At 33.3% G+C, this 24,883-nt stretch overlaps 1 protein-coding gene across 1 annotated transcript; it reads right to left on the reverse strand.

Annotated features, from left to right (window-relative positions):
• Positions 1-2,187: 2,187 nt before the first annotated feature.
• On the reverse strand, positions 2,188-13,263 carry LOC134240576 (signal recognition particle receptor subunit beta-like). Its single transcript, XM_062722662.1, has 7 exons — positions 13,108-13,263; positions 11,285-11,376; positions 10,990-11,070; positions 9,171-9,253; positions 4,772-4,831; positions 3,014-3,145; positions 2,188-2,682 (listed from the first exon to the last, which is right to left on the reverse strand). Exons 1-7 carry the CDS (start codon positions 13,211-13,213, stop codon positions 2,466-2,468), a joined length of 771 nt encoding a protein of 256 aa, XP_062578646.1. The 5' UTR covers positions 13,214-13,263; the 3' UTR covers positions 2,188-2,465.
• Between the last annotated feature and the right edge of the window lie 11,620 nt (positions 13,264-24,883).

A 24,883-nucleotide genomic window follows, 5' to 3' on the forward strand; every position in this document is an offset into this window, starting at 1 on the left:
TTATAACTCCCTTGTTTTTCTACCAAACAGGATGGGATTTAGAACATCGATAAATAAAAGGGACTCCTACAAGAAGATGTAGTCATTATGTACGTGCTTGCACGTTAAATGAGTAAAATTAAAAATACACTCGAATGAGTGAATTTTTTAATACTTTTGGATTAAATGCTTTGATATTAAGTATATCAAAATTTGAGATAGTGTAGACAAGATAATATGGTTGTTATGCACATGAACACGCGTGCAATGCCTATTTTTAAATATATTTTGTATTTTTCTGGGAAGACCTTGATTAAGTCTAACTTCCATAAAGTATTTCTTATCTAATAGAGATTACAGGGAATATGGCACCAAAAGGGAGTTGGGGAGCGTTTGGGGAACATCTGTAACGGTCCCCGTTACAATTAGCACTAGTTAATCTTTAAATGGATGCTTGTCTACTCATTGCTACCAAGAGATGAATGGGTCTGCACTATCTACCATAATTTTTTTTTTAAACATATAAAATATTCAAAGATTTTTTTGAGTTGAGATTTAATGTCCGACAGGTTTTAATATTTAATTCATATGGACATGCTGATTCCACCCCACCCTATATTTAAAAATTAGTTTTTAAATTAATAATATTATATAATATCAGACAAGTCTATTATGCAATATCAAATTAGTTTTAATTACTTTTCATCAAATTCATTTTAAAACTTAGGCTAGCCAACGAGAGCTATTTTTAATCCAACAGGCTTACCCATCTGCCCAATACCCAAGGGATATAGATAACACCAATGCTCTATCAGTTAGATCCTCACACTCAAAACTCATTAATTTCCCTCTAATTTGACATGCAAATTTCTTTTATCAAAATTCTTCTTGGCCAGTGCTTGATAATTACACTCAAGGGAGAGGTAGGATTTCTCTAACATACATTATATTTGTTATAGATTGCTGTCAAGTATATGCTTAAAAAAGTAAGTATTTTCTTGATTTAACACTTTTTTAATAAGGACAGTGCAATACTCTTACATTATTTGGGATGCTTAAATGAATAGTAAAAAGACACATTTTTTTTTTAAATTTCACTTAAATTAAAGGTCACAGTGACCTTGAAATAGGTCGCGACACACCTTCTACCTAAGATGCATAAACTGGCCAAGTTTGATGATTGTAAGTCTTATAGTTTTCTAGTTATGGGCCGGAAAGGATTTTTCCATATTTGGCTATAACTTTTTAATAAAAGGTCAGAGCGACCTACTTTTTGTGCGCGACACACCTTCTACCCAAGATGCATCAGATGACAAAGTTTGATAATCCTAGTCCTAATAGTGTTAAAGTTATGAGCCGGAAACGAAAAAGCTAACAGACAGATGGACAGACGGATGGACACAAAGCCTATAACATAATACGTCCCGTCTTAAGACGGGCGTATAAAAATCAAGATGAGTTTGTGAAACACTGCCTTTGTTAAAAGCTTATGGAAAATATTGAAGTTTCTCAAATGCAAGTCGAACTCCAAGGTCAAGGCCAGAAAGCCTAGCGCAATGTCTATTCACAAGGAATACAACTGTTAAATATGAAAACCCTAGTACTAACTGTTCAAGGTATTGCCAAGGTTAAAGTTTGTTATAAAGTGGATCAAATTCAAAGGTAAAAAATATTTGTACCAATTGAAAGGTCTTGTCATAATGAATATACATGAAGGATGAGAGCCACAGAACCAACTGTTCAAAAGTTATGGCTAAGATTAAAGTTTGGTATTTTTTGTAAAAGTGGGTCAAACTCCAAAGTCAAGAAATCAAATCTGGCAGTACCCCAAAAAGGTCTTGTTATGAGGAATACACCTGTGAAATACAAAAGCCATAGACCAACCCACTCAATAGTTACGGGCAAGGTTTAAGTTTTTGCAGACAAACAAATACTCAGTAGACAGATGGACAGGTGGGGGAAAACCATATACCCCTGAATCTTCAATTACAGGGGCATAAAAGATTAGGGGACATTAAATCTCATAGTATACTTCATATGCATTTTCCTTTCATAACCTTTTTTCTTCCTATAGTATTCAAAGACTCATTCTATTGGCTCTTTATATACACAATACATGTACAAATGAATTACTTTTAGTTGACATCTCTATCTCTAGGTGTGGTTTTTAATAAATATAACAAATAGTATTAACTAAAAAAACAAGCAGAACATTCATCCATATTTATTTAAAATCTTACAAAATAATGGCAGGATAAGAAAATGAAATTGAAAATATCCCCCACCTCCCCACAAAAATGATGATACTGGTGATGAACTTGATAAATGAAGACTGTCTGTCACCTTTGTAGTCAACTGTTCTTACTCAAAAACATCAAAAAACATTTATACAAAGTACATCCAATCAATTTTCCTTACACAATCTACAAGTCTGTTATATCTTGATGCAACCCATAATATCAAATCAACTTTTTCTGACTCCAGACTTATACTAATGCTGAGAGCCATTTCTCCACTTCCATGAGCCCAGATTGGTCCTTATCAGAAGTGTCTACTGCACTACATTCTACAAACTGAACTTTCATTGGTTTCAGATCTGAGAATTCAAAGTCCTTGTTGCGCCTGCCGAGGTAAGTATTGTTGTTTCCTGTGGTGCCCTCTAGTTGCTGGAGAGCAGCTGAGCGTGTCACTCTCAGAGTGTTCCTGCAATACAGTAAAACTTATCTAAGCTAGATGTTGTGTATTCTGAAATTCTCTTTATTAAGCTGTGAACTTAAAGTCTTTTTCAGTAATTTCAATTGTTTAAAATGTTAAATATTGCAGAATGTTGTCTAGTCCAGCCAATTTCTTTGGAACCAGTCAACCATTGGAGTTAATTATACTGAAATTCACATTTCAACCCCCCTTTCCTGTTTGGAAGGAGTAGGGAGTAATAATGATGATTAATGATTATAATAAAAGCAAATAATACATTAAGTCACAAACTTAAAGCAAACAATAATGATTCTGACAATGTGTTAAATGAAGGGCTTACATTTCTTTTTGCAGCTGTTTCTCTATAAAGCCAGCTCCTTTGACTAGATGTTGATCCTGCTTGTTACACGCAATCAGAACGGGAGGGGCATGATCCAGAATCACAGGGTCACTCAGCACTGTGTACAGGAATCTGCAACAAGAACTTATGCTCAGTAATTTGAATATAAAATAATATCTTCTTGTGCAGTATGCACTTGTAATTAGTAATTTTTTTTCACAAAACATGAAATACATGTATAAATGTACATGATGCAGAAGAATACATGTAATATTGTGTAAGTTGAATTTTCAGCAAGTCACAAATTTAGCAATTTGTCCTTAAAAAATAGTACATAATTTTAGGTGGCAGTAATTTTAGTGATATTGTAATACATGTACCAAACTTAGAAATCTAATGCTTATCTACAGTAATAATGGAGGGAACAAGAGGCCCAGGGGCCACATCACTCACTTGAATACTGTTGCCAGGAAAAAAGCAAAAACCAGTTTAGTATTCAAAAGCTTCAATTCATAAGTGGTCCTAATCTACCCCTAAAAGGCAGATGGGGTAAGGGAGAGAGGATAAGATTAAAACAAACTTGAATCTACACTATCTGAGGATGCTTCCATATAAATATGACAAAACATGGCTTTCTTGTTCTTGAGAAAAAGATTTTTAAAGATTTTACCTATATTTTCCTATGATAAACTTTGATCATCCATTGTGGTCCCATCCTACCCCTGGGGGTCATGATTTGAACAAATTTGAATCTACACCTACTGAGGACATGACCAATCATGGCTTTGCTGTTCTTGAGAAGATTTTTAAAGATTTTTCCTATATATTTTTATGTAAACATTTGATAGTCCATTTCGGCCCCACCCTAACCCCAGGGTTCATGATTTGAACAAACTTGAATCTACAGTACCTGAGGATGATTCCACATGAGTTTCATCTTTCCTGGCTAATGGTTCTTGAGAAAGAAGATTTTGAAAAGATGCCATGAATTTTTCATTTATTCATAATTATCTCCCCTTGGAAGAGGGTGTGGCCCTTCATTTGAACAAACTTGAATCCCCTTTACCCAAGGATACTTTGTGGCAAGTTTGGTTGATATTAGCCTAGTGGTTCTTGAGGAGAAGATGAAAATGTGAAAAAACACCAACAACAATGACAGACAATGGACAAATTTCGATCAAAAAGCTCACTTGAGCCTTTTGCTCAGGTGAGCTTATAATTAGCAATATTCGTTTTTAACAATGCTAAAATATTGCTAAAACTTCAACTTATACAGTATAATCCAAAATTCATTTCCATCTATGGCAAGAAATCCATGTACTGTACATATTCCTATAAGATATTCATCAATGGGACATTTACCTTATATTAAAATGAATAATTTTGTAAATGTTATCAAGTCAAGATTACATTGTTCTTAAGGCCAGAAAAGATTACTTGAGCTAATTTGATCTTTCAGTTCAAGTGAACTAGGAAAAGAATTTTAAAATGAAAATAAATTCACACAATTTTTACTTATGTATGTATTTATTTTTTGCTTCAGGAAAATTAATGATGAAAAACATTAATTCTAACACTCTGTCAAATGTAAAGTCTTTAAGTTCAGTCACTGTGGTACAAAATTTATCAGGAAGGTGGAGATTTTTGACATAGGCACAGATTGATTAGATGATTGGATGGGATAAAAATAATATGCCCCCCCAACAATCTTTCATCTTGAAATTCATGAAAAAAAAGAGTGCTTGTACATGTACTTACTCTGCCACTTCTTTGATATCTTTCTGTAGAGAAGTACTGTCAATCACATACACAATACCCCTGAAAAAAAAGTCAAAAGTTTGAAAGTGCCTTCTGTAGAAAATATTTATAAAGTGTTAATATCCCTTTAGATATACCGGTAAGATATTCCACAAACATATTGTTCACATATAGCATAGACAAGTGGGCAGAAAAGACTTCTACACTTACATTTTTATCATATGCGAAAAGTGCATGAAATATGTAAACGTGGACTTGTAGAGAAAAACATTTTTTGTGTAAAATATACATGTAGTCATGTACATGTAAGTCATCGAGCATACGTATACATTATGTATATTCATGTCTTCCAAAAGTCCAAATTTCTGAAAGGACTTTCGAGCATGAAAAAAATCACATCCATATTCAAAGTCAATTTACACACACATAATCAATATAAGGAAATACATGAAACTATATTTTTAATTTCCAAGGTTTCAGGGCAATTAAGGCTCTAAAATTTGCAACATGATGGAGAGATCTCATCACTGACAAAGAAAAGGCCTCAAGGAATTTTAAATAAACATGCTGTTTCTCAATTCTCTTGTTTCTCAAGTTGCACAAACTTTTGTCGTGGGCAAACAAATTTGCATGACTGTAACGATGCCTTGCTAGATGTGTAAAGATTTTTCAAAAAATTAAAATTTAGATACAACTGTATTTGATAAATCTCTTTCAAAACTACTTATAAAGTATTTACAGCAAAGTGAAACAACCAAACGTGTAAAATTTTTCAGCCCACAAAATGAATTTTTAAAGATAAATAGTTTCTCGGGTCATTTTTTCCGGGGTTAACAACTTTAATTCGCAGTCAGCCCTCCATGTCTAGCTTACTTTACGGTGAGTTTCAAACACATAAAGCTGAATAATGGCTGGGAGATTTTGAAACATAAATATGTTAAGGCTAAGGCACACTCTGGGATGTTGACAAAATGTCAATAACCACAAAAGTTAGGATCATTATAAAGAAACCAGAAGTCTCTGTCGAGACTGAAGCTCTACTGGTTTGTACTTATAGCAAAGGAAAAGAAAGGTTCTTAAGCAGTTGGGAACTGAAACTTTACCACAGCAATAAAAAGAATAATGATCCTTGATTAAGTCTCTTTATGTTCTTAGTGTAGTCTACTTGCATGCCACATTATATTATAATCAGATTTAAACTGTATTTCGAGTAGCATTTTGAGAGTTTTTAACAGAAATTTCTATTTTTAGCAACAATGGCAACACCGTTCATCGAAATCAAAAACCGATAAATAGAATTATGTATCTTAGTGTAGTGTACTTGTGTGCCAAGTTATATTGAAATCAGACCAAAACTGTAAGCGGAGTAGCATTTTGAAAGAATTTCACAAATTTCTATTTTTAGTAACAACAGCAACACTGTTCATTGAAATCAAAAACAAATATACAGAATTATGTATCTTAGTGTAGTCTACTTGTGTGCCAAGTTATATTGAAATCAGACCAAAACTGTAGGAGGAGTAGCATTTTGAAAGAATTTCACAGAAATTTCTATTTTTAGTAACAACGGCAACACCGTTCATCGAAATCAAAAACAGATACACAGAAATATGTATCTTAGTGTAGTGTACTTGTGTACCAAGTTATATTGAAATCAGACCAAAACTGTAGGAGGAGTAGCATTTTGAAAGAATTTCACAGAAATTTCTATTTTTAGTAACAACGGCAACACCGTTCATCGAAATCAAAAACAGATACACAGAAATATGTATCTTAGTGTAGTGTACTTGTGTACCAAGTTATATTGAAATCAGACCAAAACTGTAGGAGGAGTAGCATTTTGAAAGAATTTCACAGAAATTTCTATTTTTAGTAACAACGGCAACACCGTTCATCGAAATCAAAAACCGATACACAGAAATATGTACCTTAGTGTAGTCTACTTGTGTGCCAAGTTATATTGAAATCAGACCAAAACTGTAAGAGAAGTAGCATTTTGAAAGAATTTCACAGAATTTTCTATTTTTAGTTACAACGGCAACACCGTTCATCGAAATCAAAAACCGATACAACGAATTATGTATCTTAGTGTAGTCTACATGTGTGCCAAGTTATATTGAAATCAGACTTAAACTGTAGGAGGAGTAGCATTTTGAAAGAATTTCACAGAAATTTCTATTTTTAGTAACAACGGCAACACCGTTCATCGAAATCAAAAACAGATATACAGAAATATGTATCTTAGTGTAGTGTACTTGTGTACCAAGTTATATTGAAATCAGACCAAAACTGTAGGAGGAGTAGCATTTTGAAAGAATTTCACAGAAATTTCTATTTTTAGTAACAACGGCAACACCGTTCATCAAAATCAAAAACCGATACACAGAAATATGTATCTTAGTGTAGTCTACTTGTGTGCCAAGTTATATTGAAATCAGACCAAAACTGTAGGAGGAGTAGCATTTTGAAAAATTGTTTACAGACAGACAGACAGACAGACGGACGGACGACGGACGCATTACTATCGCATAAGCTCTTCTGGTCTCTGACCAGTAGAGCTAAAAATGTGGATAATTATTTAAAACAAGAGGCCCATGGGCCACATTGCTTACCTGAGCACTGTGGCTGGGGAAAAAATAGAAATTGGTTTATTATTGAATAGTTTATAACCAAAAGTAGTCTAATGACCAATCATGGCTTTGCTATTCTTGATAAGATGATTTTTAAAGAATTTTCTTATATATGTCTACGTAAAACTTTGATTGGCCATTGTGGCCCTGCCCTACCCCCTGGGGTCATGATTTGAACAAACATGAATCTACACTGCCTGAGGATGCTTCCATTTAAGTATGATCAATTATTTCTTTGTTATTCTTGAGAAGAAGATTTTTAAAGAATTTTCTAATATATTTCTATGTAAAAATTTGGACGGCCATTGTGGCCCCGCCCTAACCCCGGGGGTCATGATTTGAACAAACTTGAATCTACACTACCTGAGGATGCTTCCACTTAAGTATGATCAATTATTTCTTTGTTATTCTTGAAAAGAAGATTTTTAAAGAATTTTCCTATATATTTCTATGTAAAACTTTGGTCGGTCATTGTGGCCCCGCCCTACCCCTGGGGGGTCATGATTTGAACAAACATGAATCTACACTACCTGAGCATGCTTCCATATAAATATGATGAATTATGGCTTTGTCATTCTTGAGAAAAAGATTTTTAAAGAATTTTCCTATACATTTCTATGTAAAACTTTGGTCGGCCATTGTGGCCCCGCCCTACCCCCGGGGGTCATGATTTGAACAAACATGAATCTACACTACCTGAGGATGCTTCCATATAAATATGATCAATTATGGCTTTGTTATTCTTGAAAAGAAGATTTTTAAAGAATTTTCCTATATATTTCTATGTAAAACTTTGGTTGGCCATTTTGGCCCCGCCCTACCCCTGGGGGTCATGATCTGAACAAACTTGAATCTTCTCTACCTGAGAATGTTTCCCCATAAGTTCGATCTTTCCTGGCAGAGGGGTTCTTGAGAATAAGATTTTTAAAAGATACCACCAAATTTTCATTAATTCCCAATTATCTCCCCTTGAATGAGGGCGTGACCCTTCATTTGAACAAACTTGAATCCCCTTCACCCAAGGATGCTTTGTGGCAAGTTTGGTTGAAATTGGCCCAGCGGTTCTTGAGAAGAAGTCGAAAATGTGAAAAGTTTACAACGACGACAATGACGACAACAACGACGACGACAGACAAATTGTGATCAGAAAAGCTCACTTGAGCCTTTGGCTCAGGTGAGCTAAAAAACAGTATCAATATATAAAAACATATTATAAAATCTAATCATTCAGTCTGCTGAATTTGGTAGGGACAGAAACTTCTCTAATCATAAAAATTCTTTCTGTTTTCCTAAATGGCTACTGTAGATGTACTTTTTTCCATGGGTTCATAATTCCGCAGATTCTCAATTTTTTTTAATCCGCAGGTAGAAAATTACGCGGATTCTTTAGATTGTCACTATATGCCTTACATTTATATTATATACGCTTGGACAAATTTCCGCGGAAAATTTGTAACCGCGAACATAGCGTAAATTAATACCACACGGAAAAATGTACTTCTACAGTATATGTTCCATAGAAAAGGAAAAGCTGGGTTCAAACATGTATGTATATATAACCTGGATCAATATTCGAGTATTTCATAAGCATTTTGTCTCAATAGATTCCCTACAGAAAAAAAAAACAAATCAAAGCTAATCATTTAGCAAATTCATCTCCTGAGCCCATAATTGACAGCTTTAACTCTTAGACGCATCACAACATGTACATTATTGTACCTGCCAATTAATGGCAAATAAAATCCCCCTCATTAACTGAGATCTCTTACCTGGCCAGTCCTTTGAACTGATCCAACACCTGAAGTCTCAGTCTCTCATGGCCTGGCAGATCATAGATCTTAAGAGACTTGTTCTGTAAAGAAAGGAATCAATGTTAAAAAATATGTATATAGTATACGGTTTATCTAGGTTTAACCATTTTCCAGCACTGCAGTGTTATCATTTTTTTTGTTCAGCACCAAGTTTAAATGAAATTAGGTAATTAAAGAAGCCTGGGAAAAATACATTAGTTTACAATTATTATGATTGCAGAGTTCTAGAAAAAAAAATGCTCAATATATAAAATCTTCTTCTTCGATTTTTCTTCGTACATAAAGGTTTTACTTTGAAAATGTCAGGCATAAAGAGACAGGTCAAACACTCAATCGCATCATCTTGGGTCTTTCTGTCCGAGGTCGGAAAAACAACCTCGAATGTATCAAAATCACTGGATGTTAAAAATTTATACATCTTCCTGTTTATATAATTTTAGGATAGAAGGATTTTAGTTATTTCTGTGGTGTATAATAGGTAATATCTTTACATCAAATAAAGTTAAACCCCCATACTCCACAGATTAGATCTTGATGTTTTCTAACATTTATTTCAAAGTTTGTGAAAAGAGGGGTTGTCATGGCGTTCTACGTAACACATTCAAGATTGTTTTTCTGCTAGTCAGAAAGGCCCAAGAAGTTGTGATTAGTCAAACATTGTTTCGTCGATCAATTTTATTGACATATTGAAAAGGGAAATAACTCATTTATCTTTTAATATATTCTGTACAATATATGAAAGTTGATACATGCCCCATTTGCTATAGATGCTTCAGTTGTAGATTTTATCATAGGAAGTACGGTATCCCTCCCCCATTCTTTAACTTTATTATTTTTATACATTTCCATTTTGTTTTGTTTCCTCTGTGGTAATCTTTCAAAGTTTGTTATGTTGATTTTTTTATCATGTAAATGTGAAAATGTAAATGTAATGTGAATGTAAATTTCTGCAACAAAAAGGTCAGGGGCTTAGGAGGTCTATTATGCATGTCAATCTTTTGCATCTGTCTCTGATGCTAAGGAGGCCTAACATGCATGAAAATCTCCTGTTATTGTCCTTGTGTTTTTGTGAGTGGGCAGGGACTAATGAAATTGACATGGAAGGCCTCATATAATTTAAATCTATAAGTCTCGATCTTAAAAATCTAAATTTACAATTTTATTTCACAATGAAATGGAAATATAAGGAATCAGTGTCCAGTTTAGTAGAGTATGCCAGGGACATCAACGAAACATGGGTTTCGAAGCCCATTCTGCATAAATTATCCCATGTTTCCAACTATCGTTGATGACATACTCTACTATGTTGATAGTGATTCCTTAAATAAATGAATTCCATTTCCTAACATATACCATTTTAGCAAGGGGTAGGGTTATCTACAGGAGTATTTTTAAGGGGGTTCTAAGATCATCTTTATCTTATTTACCTGGATACTCTTTGAAAAAATCTAAAATCCAGGAAATATTATCAATATATCTTTGTGGGGTAGTAAAACTTTAAAATTCTGGGGCAGTTGGGGACTATGGTTTAACCATGATCTTTGCAATCATCAGCAAACATAAATTTGACAGTAACAAAATTTGATGATTCTGTCAAACAGTATGACACATTTACTTTTTTCTTTAAAAAAATTTCCAAGACATTTCATATGATATCTGTAAATATTCCATGTGATAATTGATAATTGATCAAACACATAATGATATAGTTCAAGTTGTACATGTAATATAAATTGTACTTGAACATTAATTAATGAATTCAATAAAGCAGAGTTACCTTTCCTGGCACAGAATAATCTCCACTGTTGGGGGATATTGATGTTACAGTATGTATTGGTTTTTCACTTCTGTGAACGAGCTACAAAAGAAAATAATTACCGGTATATACTAAATAATAATCAAGAATTTACGAAAGGAATTCAATTTTCACTATTCACAATTTACGATGTGATTGATCACAGTTAATTAAAATTGGAAAAAGGATTGATAGTAGAACTGTATTCTTTTAATAGCCTAGGTAAAAAAATTATTTCAACTCTATTCTGCACTAATACATTCCCAAAATCTATTACCCTATGAAATATGAGGGTTTTTCCTGTGTCACACATTCCCAGTAGTAGTACACCCTGGCGTTTGTTGCTTTTGCCACCCAGAAGAAATATCACTGAAAGTATGCAAAATAAGTTCAATCTAGATAAAAACACAAGTATGTACAGTAAAACATTCATATAGTGATTAGTGAACAAGCTTATAATGAATTACGTTTGTAACAAAGTCACTTAGTGACTTTCATTCCCTGTGACTTTAAAATATATTGTAAACTTAACTGATACATAACAAATTTCACTTATAACAAAGCCCATCCCTGGACTTCTTTATAAGTGTAATTACTAATACAGTAAATCTATAATAATTTTATCTAAAACTATAAATTTGAACACTTGTTGAAAAATTATCATAAAATGATAAACAGATATATTAGATCATTGGTAGCAGTATTTAACATTATATGAAACTTTTAAATTATTACATACTGTACTCCGTTATTACTGATTAATTTGTGGAGTGTCCAGTAAAACGCTGGTTTCCAAATAATTTTTATGCTTAGGTGATTTTTCAAACGTGTATTTATAGTCAAACCCGTACATGATGACTCCAATTTGGATAATTCACCTTTCACAGATTTCAACTAAGTTCTTTAAAAATACCTCCAAGTGTCACATGTCTGTGGCGGCATCTCATAGAAATCATTAAAAAGAGGTCATTATAACTCAGTTTTTCAAACTGTATACCCCCCCCCCCCAGCAACCATTTCTTTGATTTGTGTTACCCAAATTATATAAACAATGAAAACTAATAAAAAAAAATTCAATCCTATTTTGTGAAGAACTACTAACAAGATCGAGTCTAACGGTACATAAAAATTAAGGAAATTTGTTAGTCTATACATTTCTAAACAGTATAACATTAATATTTAACGTATTTATTACGTAAAATATGGTTTATCCTAGGGGTGGGACGATATACCGATACGTACCGATATTTTCCTCTAAGATACGGTTTACGATACAAGCATCCAAATATCGGTACGAAATGATACACGAACGACCTATCCAAAAATTGAAAATGAAAGTACTGTCCTTGGAAAATGGCGGCTTGTACGAAGCGAGAAGATGTTGATATTTAAAACACACTGTAGAACTAATAAGTCGTTGATTAGGGGTAAAACGTTTTTACTTTTAAGCAGCCTTGGATGTAAAGCGCGCTAAACGCAGAAAGAATCGTTTCCAGAGTATTTGATGCAATTAAATATCAAGATACGTATCGTATCGTGCTAATATATCGAGATACGTATCGTATCGCAAGATCTGTGTATCGTCCCACCCCTCGTTTATCCGAGTATCAGCATAGCTGTGTTTTACTATCTAATACATGCACTTGCATTCTTTGATGGTTAACTTGGTACTCTTATACAACACTACAATATTGCAATATTATTTAATAAAAATAATTAATCTAATTATATCGGATTATCCTCCTCTCCTTCGGAGCGAGTGTACTTAAGTGTACTCTGTTTATTAGATCGCTAATTTTCCTGAATTCAAATTAAAATGAAATAAATTTGTAAGGTTGAGTAGATCAGAGACGATTTTTCAACAGCTGAGGTCAGATGTGCACATGTAGTCTTTCCTATATTGTAAATATATTCTGGTTTCTTTATCAGGCTAGCCAATTTCCAAGAACTTTGGATAAAAGATGTTTTAAATGGTAAGGTAAAGAAATACTTCCTTGACCAAACATTTTAATTTCATCTGTCCATATGTTCATTGTGGATCTCCGTCTAGTAGATATATAGTGAAAAAACAAGAAGAACTGTTATTTACAATAGACTTACGTATAGTTAAGACTACTACAGATACAGCAACTAAGATTCCCATCGCTGAAGGATCCCCATTTTTTATTCCTTCAACGGTATTGCTGAAAATACTTGACAGGTCCATCGTGTGAAGACAACGTGCGTTGCGTCAGAGTGGATCGTCGACAACATTGAGACTTCCGGTTTCTATTAAAAGGATTCCTAGCCCGATATTTTTCAGAACGGAAGGATCAAGTTCTCTTTAATATTTGTAATTTATAAATCAGGGTCAACATTTCGTGTTTTGTGTCTGGTTTTGAGTGAAACTACGTAAAATAATTATTTTAATATGAAATTTATTTGTAACCTAAACGCATTCATCGTAATCATAGTAAATTAAATGTTTTGAAGGAAAAAAAAATAAGATACATGTATATCGTTTTAAAAAATGTTTTCCTTACATAAAAGAAAAAATCACGGGTAAAAACTACAAATCAATAATAATATTTATCTTAAGTTTTTTAATCTTCAATCAAAGAAATCACTTGATTAAAAAAGTCTAAATATTGAAATAAAAAAAATTATTAATCCACCTTTCCGTCGTGCATGTATCAAAGTTTACATGGGTTATCAAATCCAATAATTCTGTTCATTTTAAAACATGCTTTTCTAGCCTTTTCAATAAGCACAGCTGTTGCTAAATTAAACTTCCTATTACATTTCATCATAATACTTAAATAACAGTACATGTATCTTGGTACAATTTGAATTGCATTATATGGAATGCCATATACGACAGCCAACTGCTTACTGCCAACTGTCAGCAGCTTACTGCTAACTGCAACACATATTTGAATAATTTTTATTTTTATATTGATATTTATGTAAATTTAAAAAAAAAAAGGCGTTATGGAATGCCATATACGACAGCCAACTGCTGACTGCTTACTGCCAACTGTCAGCTGCTTACTGCCAACTGCCACACATATTTGAATAAATTTTATTTTCATATTGATATTTATGTAAATTTAAAAAAAAAAAGGCGCGGATCTATAGGACATTTTTTCCAAGGGGGTTATAAAAAAAAAAAAAATCCAACCCAAAATTTTCTTGACAAGAAAAAAATACGTAAATACCTTTCCTAAATGTGAAAATTTATTTCGGCCGGGGAGAGGGGGTTCTTATGCGTCATACCTTCATGGGTATGACATTTTTCATACCAACTTAACACGAATCCACATTTTCGGTTGGGGAGGGGGGGGGGGTCTAAGGTCCCTTTTAGTTGATTTATTTTATACTAGGGATGTCAAAATATTAATTTTCCTTAGTCGAACATTCGATTGCATTATTCGAACGATAGTCGACTATTCGGAGCATTGATTTTTTGTTAGAGCACAGTGTTTTTGAAAGCTTATTTACTGAAATAAATTGAAAATCGGGAATTGTAAACACACACTATCCACATCTCCGATGAAAATGTTAAATACTGTTTGTTTAATTAATGATTGCCCAAGCTATATATCAAAATGTTTTTCAGGTAAGGTTATTGTTTTAATAATTATCGGACTTTATAACTTCACGGCTATGCAAATATTTGTGTGTTCCTAAGCATTTGTTATTGCTAGAGTTTATAAATATAATTCGTACATATCAATTAAATAATTTTCATAGTCAAGTATAGCGTTGCATAATTTACTACGTACACTAACTAAAAAAGTCACTGATTGAGAAATAATTATTGCGGTATGTAATTACTGTATTTTCGACATGTACTATGTAGAAAATTATTTATATACTATGAATGTGTTTGAGCACTTAATTATGTGTTTATTCATGTTCCCATTTCGCCTTAATTTACCTGAGAGCTTACTAAAGCGAAATGGGAATGCTAAATTTTACAGTTAAGGCGAAATGGGAACAAATATCTGAGAACGAACAATATACAGATGTATAGTTTGAGGATGGACCCTTTTAAGTTTTTCAATTTTGAGATGAAAATTTCATTATCCCCCCCCTTTTCTTGCATTTATTTAATATTCGAATGTTGTTTCATTATTCGATCGTCGGTCCGTTGACTGACAGTCGAATAGTCGACTATTCGTTGACATCCCTATTTTATACATTAAATAACTTTTAGTTGGTTTAGTTTGTGCATTAAATAACTTTACAAATTTCAGAGGGGTGTTCCGGACCCCTCTCTCTAGATCTATGCATGTAAATCATATTTTATTTGTACAAACAAAGAGATATAATTGTTTGATCGGCGTTTTCTACGTGGAGGGTCCAAGGTCAGTTATACCGATAGTTCGTTTAGTTTATTTAACGAATTACTGAACAATTTTTAAATGCCCCCCCCCCCGATCTATGCATGTGAAACATTACAGGGACGTAGCAACAAGGGGGGGGGGGGGGGCTTCTTACCATAGTATAATGATATGAATGATATGTAGTATTGTGTGGAAAAAAATGTAAGTGAAAGGTAGTTGGACTTAAAATAAAGTTAGCCACCTACACCCCCCCCCCCCCCCCCGAAGAAATAGGATTTTCGAGTTTGGGTTATTTCCTTTTCTTTTTTTTTTTTTGCTTGTCAACTTTTTCAGGTAAGTAAAAAGAGTTTTCCCTGGTTGCCCCCCCCCCACTTTCAATAACGATGCTACGTGCCTGCATTATAACACACAGAGATATACATCTTTAATTTGAGGAAATTTTTAACTATAGAATATAATGGAAAACGGAAATTTATTTTCAAAACATCTTTCTCTGCGAAACGACAAATCTTTTTTATTATTATTCTCTCTTCAACGGTTTTGTTGTCTCCGGGGGAAGGGGGGGGCTTCTTTAAAGATTAAAAGCAGAAAATAGTCATTTTTATTACCTATTTCAAATGGGAAAACAAATAAAAAAAAAATTAACAATGTACTTTATCAACCGCATATTTTGAATATACATGTACATAAGATAAAACATATTGGTCATTTCATTCAATTCAATTTTACCAGGGTGACCCCCTTGGAAAAAATGTCCCGGACCCGTGCCCTTTTTTCCCCTTTTTGTGAAAATTCATGTAAATATCAATACAAATATAAAATTTATTCAAATATGTGTGGCAGTTGGCAGTAAGCAGCTGACAGTTGGCAGTAAGCAGTCAGCAGTTGGCAGTAAGCAGTTGGCTGTCGTATATGGCATTCCATAAGGCGCGGGTCCAGGACATTTTTTCCAAGAGGGTCATCCTGGTAAAATTAAATTGATTAAATGACCAATATGTTATTCTATTTAATATTTATTCAATATATGCGATTGATAAAGTACATTTTTTATTTGTTTTCTTATTTGAAATAGGTAATAAAATGACTATTTTCTGCTTTTAATCTTTAAAGAAGTACACCCTCCCCCAACCCCCGGAGACAACAAAACCTTTGAAGAGGGAAAAATGAAAAAAAAAAATGTTGCTTTGCAGGGAAAGATGTTTTAAAAATAAGTTTACATTTTCCATTATATTCTACAGCTAAAACTTTCCTCAAATTAAAGATGCATATCTCTGTGTGTTACAATGTTTCACATGCACATATCTTGGGGGTGGGGTGGGAGGGGGGGGCATTTAAAATTTGTACAGTCATGGGTTAATGTATAAACTAAACGAACTAAAACTAAAGAACCTCCACGTAGAAAAATCAAACATTTATATCTCTTTGTTTTTACAAATAAGATATGTTTTCCATGCATAAAGAGAGAACCACCCCTCTGAAATTTGTAAAGTTATTTAATGCACAAACTAAACCAACTAAGAGTTGTTCAATGTATAAAATAAATCAACTTAAAGGGACCTTAGAACTTCCCCCCTCCCTCCCTCCCCCCGAAAACGCGGTTTCGTGTTAAGTTGGTATAAAAATGTCATAGACATGAAGGTATGACGCATGAGAACCCCCTCTCCCCGGCCGAAATAAATTTTCAAATTAAGGAAAGGACTTAAGTTTACGTTTTTTTTTCTTGTCAAGAAATATCTGAAGTTGGATATTTTTTTAACATCAGTGACCCTCTTGGAAAAAATTTTCTAGATCCGCGCCTGTTTTTTTTTTTCTTTCTTTTTTTTTTTTGAAAATTCACATAAATATCAATATAAAAATAAAATTTATTCAAATATGTGTGGCAGTTAGCAGTAAGCTGCTGACAGTTGGCAGTAAGCAGTCAGCAGTTGGCATTAAGCAGTTGGCTGTCGTATATGGCATTCCATAACATTACCATTAAAACTAAATTCATTTCCTTGAGGCTTGCCAATTGAGTTAAATATCATAACTTTAGTTGAATTAAATATACTAAAGTACACTGATCGAAGTTAATAGAAGAAACTAAAAGTACCTTGTACATGTTTTATATATAAGAAGTGTGTATTTTTTTTCAAAAAGCCTGGGTACCAAATGATTCTAATGTCTAAATTAATATGTCTGTTTATTAAATGTATATTGTATGTGTTTTTATTTGCATTTCCTGACAAAAACAGATTTACTACTTTCCCAATACAATTTGATTAACTTAAAATTAATTTTGAAGAATAATCGTGGATAAAAACACATGATTGAGAATTCGGAGAGATTATTGAGAGCATTTTCAATTAGTAAATGTACGATTTTCTGAACTTGAGTACCTTAAATCATTATTTATTTTATTTCATTATTTATTTATTTATTACTTTTTTTTTTTTTTTTTTTACAAAATCCAGACGTAAAAAATGCATACACACCATCAACTGCAAAAAAAATATTTCAATTCAAAATTAAGTGCGTAAAGCAAAGTCCCATTTTACACTGATAATCTAGTATGTACATGTATATCCCAAGACGCAACACTAAGCAATTATGATAGTCTATTCACTCATCAAGAAAAAAAATCAAGTGGTATGCATCCCGAGAAGTAGTACCCATGCCGCAAATTTGGTCAACATACGGCAAATATTTACCTTTGAATGAACCTACTCCAGAAAATATTTAACTTGGTCCCTCATTCAGAAATAAAGGTGAGATCCAGCATCCAAAGCAAGTCAGGTAATCATTGTGCATCCTTAGATCGATGTATCATCCATGCAAGTTTGGTCATCAAAGGGCTTATTGTTACTTTAGAATGAACTTGCTCTAAAACCAAATCTGGTCTCTCATCCGGAAAATATAAGTCAGGTCCAGCAACCGAAACAAGTCAGGTGAAGTATCATCTAATACAGATTTGATCAACATAGGGTTTTTAGGTACTTGGAAATAGGACCTGCTCAAAAACCTTAACCTGCTCTAACCCGGTCATTCCTTAATTGACTGAAATTGAAGCAACTGAAACTTTGTTGATAAAATAAATTATGTCAGAAAGGACAATAAGCTCCCGCCAACTTCGTCGAAATTATCAAATGTTAGTTATTTCTGTCTTTCTACAATATATCTACCAGAAATTACCGTACAAGTATTTGCTATATAACTGTAAGCTGAATATGCATGAAACCCTTTACATTTAAGAAGCTTCTTCTTTTTCAGGATTCTGATACATTAAAAATGCGAACATTTCAAGTGAAATGTATATCAATGAAATTTTCAAGTGCGCCGATTCCTGCCGAATGGCATGCAATCAAAATAAAAATTTCAAGTGACAAGTCAATGAAATTTTCAAGTGCGCCAATTCCTGCCGAATGACAATCAAAATCAAAATTTCAAGTGACATGTCAATGAAATTTTCAAGTGCGCCGATTCCTGCCGAATGGCAATCAAAAGCGCCCTCGTTCTTTTTAAGAATGTTTTGTGATACACTTAAATAAAGGAATTCTTTTGATCATCATTTTTCGTACTATTTTGAAATTTTAAAAAGAAAAAAAAAATACAACAGGAAATTAAATATTCATTCAACAAAAAATATATTGGTATTTGTTTAGTATACAAAGATTATACAAGGAAATGTTGAAAAGTTACTAACTTCACGTATACTCTGGTAAAGTTTGTGCTTCACTGAACCACAAATGAAGATGTGATCGGAATGTTTTGACCAACTGGTCGTAGTATTGTAAAGTAATGGGTATATAGACTTGATTCAAACTTTTCTTAAGGACATTTGTTATCTGTTAAACAGTGGCGCTCATCAGTAAACAATGTGTTCCAATTCGTTTAATCTTTCAAGATATTTGATATTTGTTAAATATAAAATTTTATAATTTCAAGAGAGAACTTCAATTCAATTCATTTGCAAGGGTAAGTATAAGTACATTAATAGTAATTTTTCTTTTACCAGCTGCAGTTATTCTACATGTGATATAGGTACATGTACTAATCAAAGAAAGTAAATTGCCATTGAAGTACAAATGATAACGAAATTTCAACGTTTTCATAATAAATCAAAGTACTAAAAGTACTGGAAAGCGCTAAGCATATTGATTTGAAATTCATCAGAATTATTTTGAATTTGAATTTCCTTTGTATTGAATTTTAAGCAATATGTTGACAGTGCGACAGCGCTAGGGCGAGCACAGTTGTTTGGTACATAATCAAATATGTGAGTCCTGAAAACTTCCCGTTTGATTATGAAATTCAACATTGTCTAATGCCTTTTTATTTTAAGCATTTTACTTTTTTGTCCCCCGCTTTCGCAAAAGCGAGGGGACATTAAATCTCATTCGTCTGTCCGTCTGTCCGTCTGTCCGTCAGTCTGTCAGTCTGTCCGTCTGTCAGTCTGTCAGTCTGTCCGTCATAAAAACTTTAACCTTGCCCATAACTTTTGATTTAGTTGAGCTATGACTTTCATATTTCACACGTGTATTCCTTGTGACAAGACCTTTCTTTGGGTACCACCAAATTTGACCTTTTGACCTTGACCTTGGAGTTTGACCCACTTATACACAGAAATTTCAAAATTTTACTTTGGCCATAACTTTTGAATGGAAGGTACTAGGACTTTCATATTTCATAAATATATTGTTTGTGGCAGGATCTTTCACTGGATACCAACAACCTTGACCTTTTGACCTTGACCTTGGAGATTTACTTACTTATGAAAAAACGTTAACCTTGACCATCAGTTTTGAACGGTGAGGACTAAGGCTTTCGTACTTCACATATGTAATCCTTGTGAGAAGACCTTTTATTGGATACCAAGAACTTATACCCTTTGACCTTGACCTTGGAGTTTTAACTACTTTTTAAAAACTTTAACCTTGGTCACAACTTTTAAACAGTAGATACTAGGACTTTCATATTTCACATATGTATTCCTTGTTGCAAGACATTTCATTGGATACCAACAACCTTGACCTTTTGACCTTGACCTTGGAGATTTACATACTTATGAAAAAACTTTAACCTTGACCATAACTTTTGAACGGTGAGGGCTAGGGCTTTCGTACTCCACATATGTAATCTTTTTGAGAAGACCTTTCATTTGATACCAACAACTTTTACCCTTTGACCTTGACATTGGAGTTTTAACTACTTTTAAAAAAAACTTATACTTTGGTCACAACATTTGAACGGTAGACACTAGGACTTTTATATTTCACATATGTATTCTTTGTGGCAAGACCTTTCATTGGATACCAACAACCTTGACCTTTTGACCTTGACCTTGGAGATTTACGTACTTATAAAAAAAAAGTTAACATTGACAATAAGTTTTGAACGGTGAGGACTAAGGCTTTCGTACTTCATATATGTAATTCTTGTAAGAAGACCTTTTATTGGATACCAAGAACTTATACCCTTTGACCTTGACCTTGGAGTTTTAACTACTTTTTAAAAACTTTAACCTTGGTCACAACTTTTAAACAGTAGATACTAGGACTTTCATATTTCACATATGTATTCCTTGTTGCAAGACATTTCATTGGATACCAACAACCTTGACCTTTTGACCTTGACCTTGGAGATTTACATACTTATGAAAAAACTTTAACCTTGACCATAACTTTTGAACGGTGAGGGCTAGGGCTTTCGTACTTCACATATGTAATCTTTTTGAGAAGACCTTTCATTGGATACCAACAACTTTTACCCTTTGACCATGACCTTGGAGTTTTAACTACTTTTAAAAAAAACTTATACTTTGGTCACAACATTTGAACGGTAGACACTAGGACTTTTATATTTCACATATGTATTCTTTGTGGCAAGTCCTTTCATTGGATATCAACAACTTTGACCTTTTGACCTTGACCTTAAAGGTTTACGTACTTATGTAAAAACTTTAACCTTGACCACAACTTTTGAACAGTAAGGGCTAGGGCTTTCATACTTCACATATGTACTCTTGTAAGAAAACCTTTCATCAACAACTTTGACCCTTTGATCTTGACCTTGGAGTTGACCTACTTTTAAAAAACGTTAACTTTGGCCATATCTTTTTAACGGTCAGGATAAGGGTTTTCATCATTCAAAAAAATCAACTTCAATGATAATTTCTATGAAATGACATATGATAGGATGTTCATATTAGACACAATATGTCATAAAAAATAACATCTCACCAACAAAGACACCGAAAGCGGGGGACCACAATTCTTTGAATTTGCTCGTTCTTCTTCTGTCAAAATATCAATCAATATCACATACATGAAATTGCAGGAAAATATTTCGTGTAAAAATATTTTCTTTCCCCATCGCCTTGTAGGAATCTATTAGAGGTAATATTTGCCTATAAATTTCTATTTATTGGAAGGGAGATGGTAATTGAGTTTTCAGATGAAACTTAGAGTTTAAATGTAGCGGTACAATTGCTGGAAAATGTATATTTCGAGATAAGTTTGAACACTTGAAAATGTCGCTAAAATTCCTTTCATTTGTGTGCAACACTTAAAGCTAAAATCTTTTAATGATCATTTTTAATAAAAATTCATCCCTCGTTTACGAGTGTTTCAAATTGACGATTGGCATCATGTTTGTTACATTGTCATGTGACAAAACTCTATATAGATGAAATGAACTTCCGTAGAATTAACACCCTTCTTGTCAGATACATTTAATAGGTAAATAAACATTTGAGTATAAAAATATTATATTTATCTTTCGATGCTATCCTTTAATCTCTGATTTTCAAAAACACGATTTATGGCATATTTGCAGTAACATTTATGTTGATATCACAATATGTTTTACTCATTTGTAAATACTACTTTTTTTACAATGAAGTTTTTTTTTTTTACACTTTTCTTCTTTGGAATAAAAAAAAATCATTAAACCCCCAAAAGCATTTTTTGACTATTGTTAAAATAATTTAAAATGCTTCAATATTTTTTACGGACGCTTGATGTTACTGGGTATACCATTCTTTACTTGTGTATGTATGATCTTCACTACCATGTTAGCAAAACATGCTGAGAGGAAAACATCTCTACGGCATTGTTGTGCTAGTAGAAAAGGAATGCTGAAAATGATTGCTCATAATTTTTCTGTTATTTCATTGATAACTAATTCAAGAGACCAAGAAAGAAAATATATGCAAGTATTAATCTCAAGTATTAAAAAATCTTCATGAAGATATACAACATTATTTTATTCTGTTTTTATGTAGTCTTCATTAAGAATCGACAACACAGCTGAGGCACATTTTTACATAAACTATTTCTTCCTTTTAGTTTCCTACTTCATGTATTAAACTGTTTGCTTAACATTACACTAGCCCTATTCCTGTCCATTGCTAAGAACGTAAATTAAGGTTTTAGCATTTTTTGCCATAGCCTGCACATACAATTTTAAAGCACAATATTCTGAAAAATAAGTTTTACCATTTGAATGGATTCGTTGAAAACACAACCACCACATGCCATACATGTCTCTACAGCCACAGAAACTGCCTTTCCTTTCGAATTATTTACATAATGTTTTACCCATATGATACAATTATAGAGTACAAGACAAGTAAAGACATTAAAAAGACAGTCCATTAATGCATTGCAGTCCGTTACTAATTGATACTTAGATGCGAAAATCAACTTCACTGATGGCTCTCAGCATGGTGTAAGGTGTTAAAAGGAAGGCTTGTTTTAGTTACATTGCCTGAAGTAAGGGTGTAGAAGAAAAAAATAATAGTTAATATTGATATAAGTTATAAAGAACACACCATAATATGTAAATAGTACATTGTTAATCAATTTTATTATTTTTATACTGAATACTAGTAACTCATTTCCGGTTTGAGATTTATAAAACTTAATTATTAAAATCTCATCTGATTTTTAAATTATGAACTTATTCAACATGTTCAATCACTATATCACATGTACATGGTAATTAATATACTGCTTTTAATTAAGTATTTGCGCAATAAATGCAGCAATTATTAGCTACATGATACAAAAGTAATGTGTGCCGACATGATTTAAATGAACTACAATGTATACAGAAGAGCATGATAAGAAATGCTTTTATCTACTAACTGTGGAATATTTCTTTACCTCACTAATTGCTTCCTATAATTAGAAATGCACGTAACGCAGCAGTACACTAAAATAACAGGAAGAGAGTCAGGGATTTCCAGTTGCATATTTTTAGAATAACAAGAGGAGTTATCGAACTTGCTTACAGTGGCGCTGGATCGCGAACGGAAGTAGATTTACGCTGACAGAAAGCGCTTTGCGCTGCGCTTAGCGCTTAAAAAAGGGAAAAAACATATTAATAAATGTATTTACAATATTTGTTCAAATTGTATTCTGTAGATGTTTCATGCAAAGGAATACATAATTAATACTTTTTTCCGCTTTAGATTGCAGGTAGACATTTGGAAAAAGAATACATCCACACAAACCAAATTTTCTGGGTGTTTTGGACAACAGAGAGCCATGAAGTCTAATTTAACTGAAAATATAACGGGTTTAGTGACAGAGGCACGCAAATCCTCGTTAAGAAGACCCATAAGACTCGCAGACCACGGAGCTTATGAAATAGAGAGGATATTTCGTGGCTACATCAGCGTTATTATCACGGCTATAACCGTTCCTGTAAATATTCTACTGATCTTCCTTATCGTGAGAGGTAAATTTCACTCTACAGCACACAAAATATTGGTGGCAATGGCTGTACTACAATGCCTGGGAGCCATGAGCAGGTTTGTGCCATCCATCTACTTTTACACCTTAGGGCAAGCGGAGGAATACATACCATACGACTGGTGCGTCCCTTATACTACCTTTGCACTACAGATCCCAGGGTTGTTTTCTGCATGGTATATGTATTTACTTGCTCTTCTGGGAATTCAAAGATGTATCATTGTGTCACTTCCATACCGAGCAAGCAGGATTTTTACCACGAAGAAGACTCTTACTGCTATTTTCACTCTTGGTGCTATATCAGTCTCCATATTCGTACCTAATTTCTTTAATACAAGATATAAGAAAGTTGTTGTAGATTCCTACATTAAGTCCAATGCAACCGTTCTTAGTTGCAGCCCTCAAAAACCAGTCGTTGGCATCAAAATTGTCAGCATGCTCATAACAGTGTTTGCAAAGCTTGTACCGTTTGTCATTTTAGTGATAGTTAACTCCTGTTTGGTTTATAAGTTGAGAAAAATCAGCCATTGGAGGAAAAAGCATGGCGGTGGAAGAAAGGAACAAGTTAAGAAGACAAACGCATCAACCGACAAGATGTCTTTGATTACGTCATGCATTATATTTGTGGCAATTATAGCTGATCTTCCAGCGATGACGGCCCATTTATACTTCTCATATGCAGAAAATCTGTCTTGTAGGAGATGTTCTCTGAATACGTTGTTGGCGATCATTTCTTCAGTCGATACAATTGTATATTTCTCCAGTCTAATGATTTACTGTTGCATGAGTAAAAAATTTCGACGATATTTGCTCTCT

Source organism: Saccostrea cucullata, unplaced genomic scaffold, assembly GCF_032062105.1.
Source record: "Saccostrea cucullata isolate Sc308-1 unplaced genomic scaffold, CSIRO_AGI_Scuc_v1 ctg3625, whole genome shotgun sequence".
Taxonomy (NCBI): domain Eukaryota; kingdom Metazoa; phylum Mollusca; class Bivalvia; order Ostreida; family Ostreidae; genus Saccostrea; species Saccostrea cuccullata.

Coding starts and splice junctions, on each gene's coding strand:
- LOC134240576 (XM_062722662.1), bottom strand. CDS start 13,213: ATGGACCTGTCAAGTATTTTCAGCAATACCGTTGAAGGAATAAAAAAT. Junction 11,377..13,107: donor TGTAGTAGTCTTAACTATAC/GTAAGTCTATTG, acceptor GCATACTTTCAG/TGATATTTCTTCTGGGTGGC. Junction 2,683..3,013: donor AAACAGCTGCAAAAAGAAAT/GTAAGCCCTTCA, acceptor ACTGTATTGCAG/GAACACTCTGAGAGTGACAC.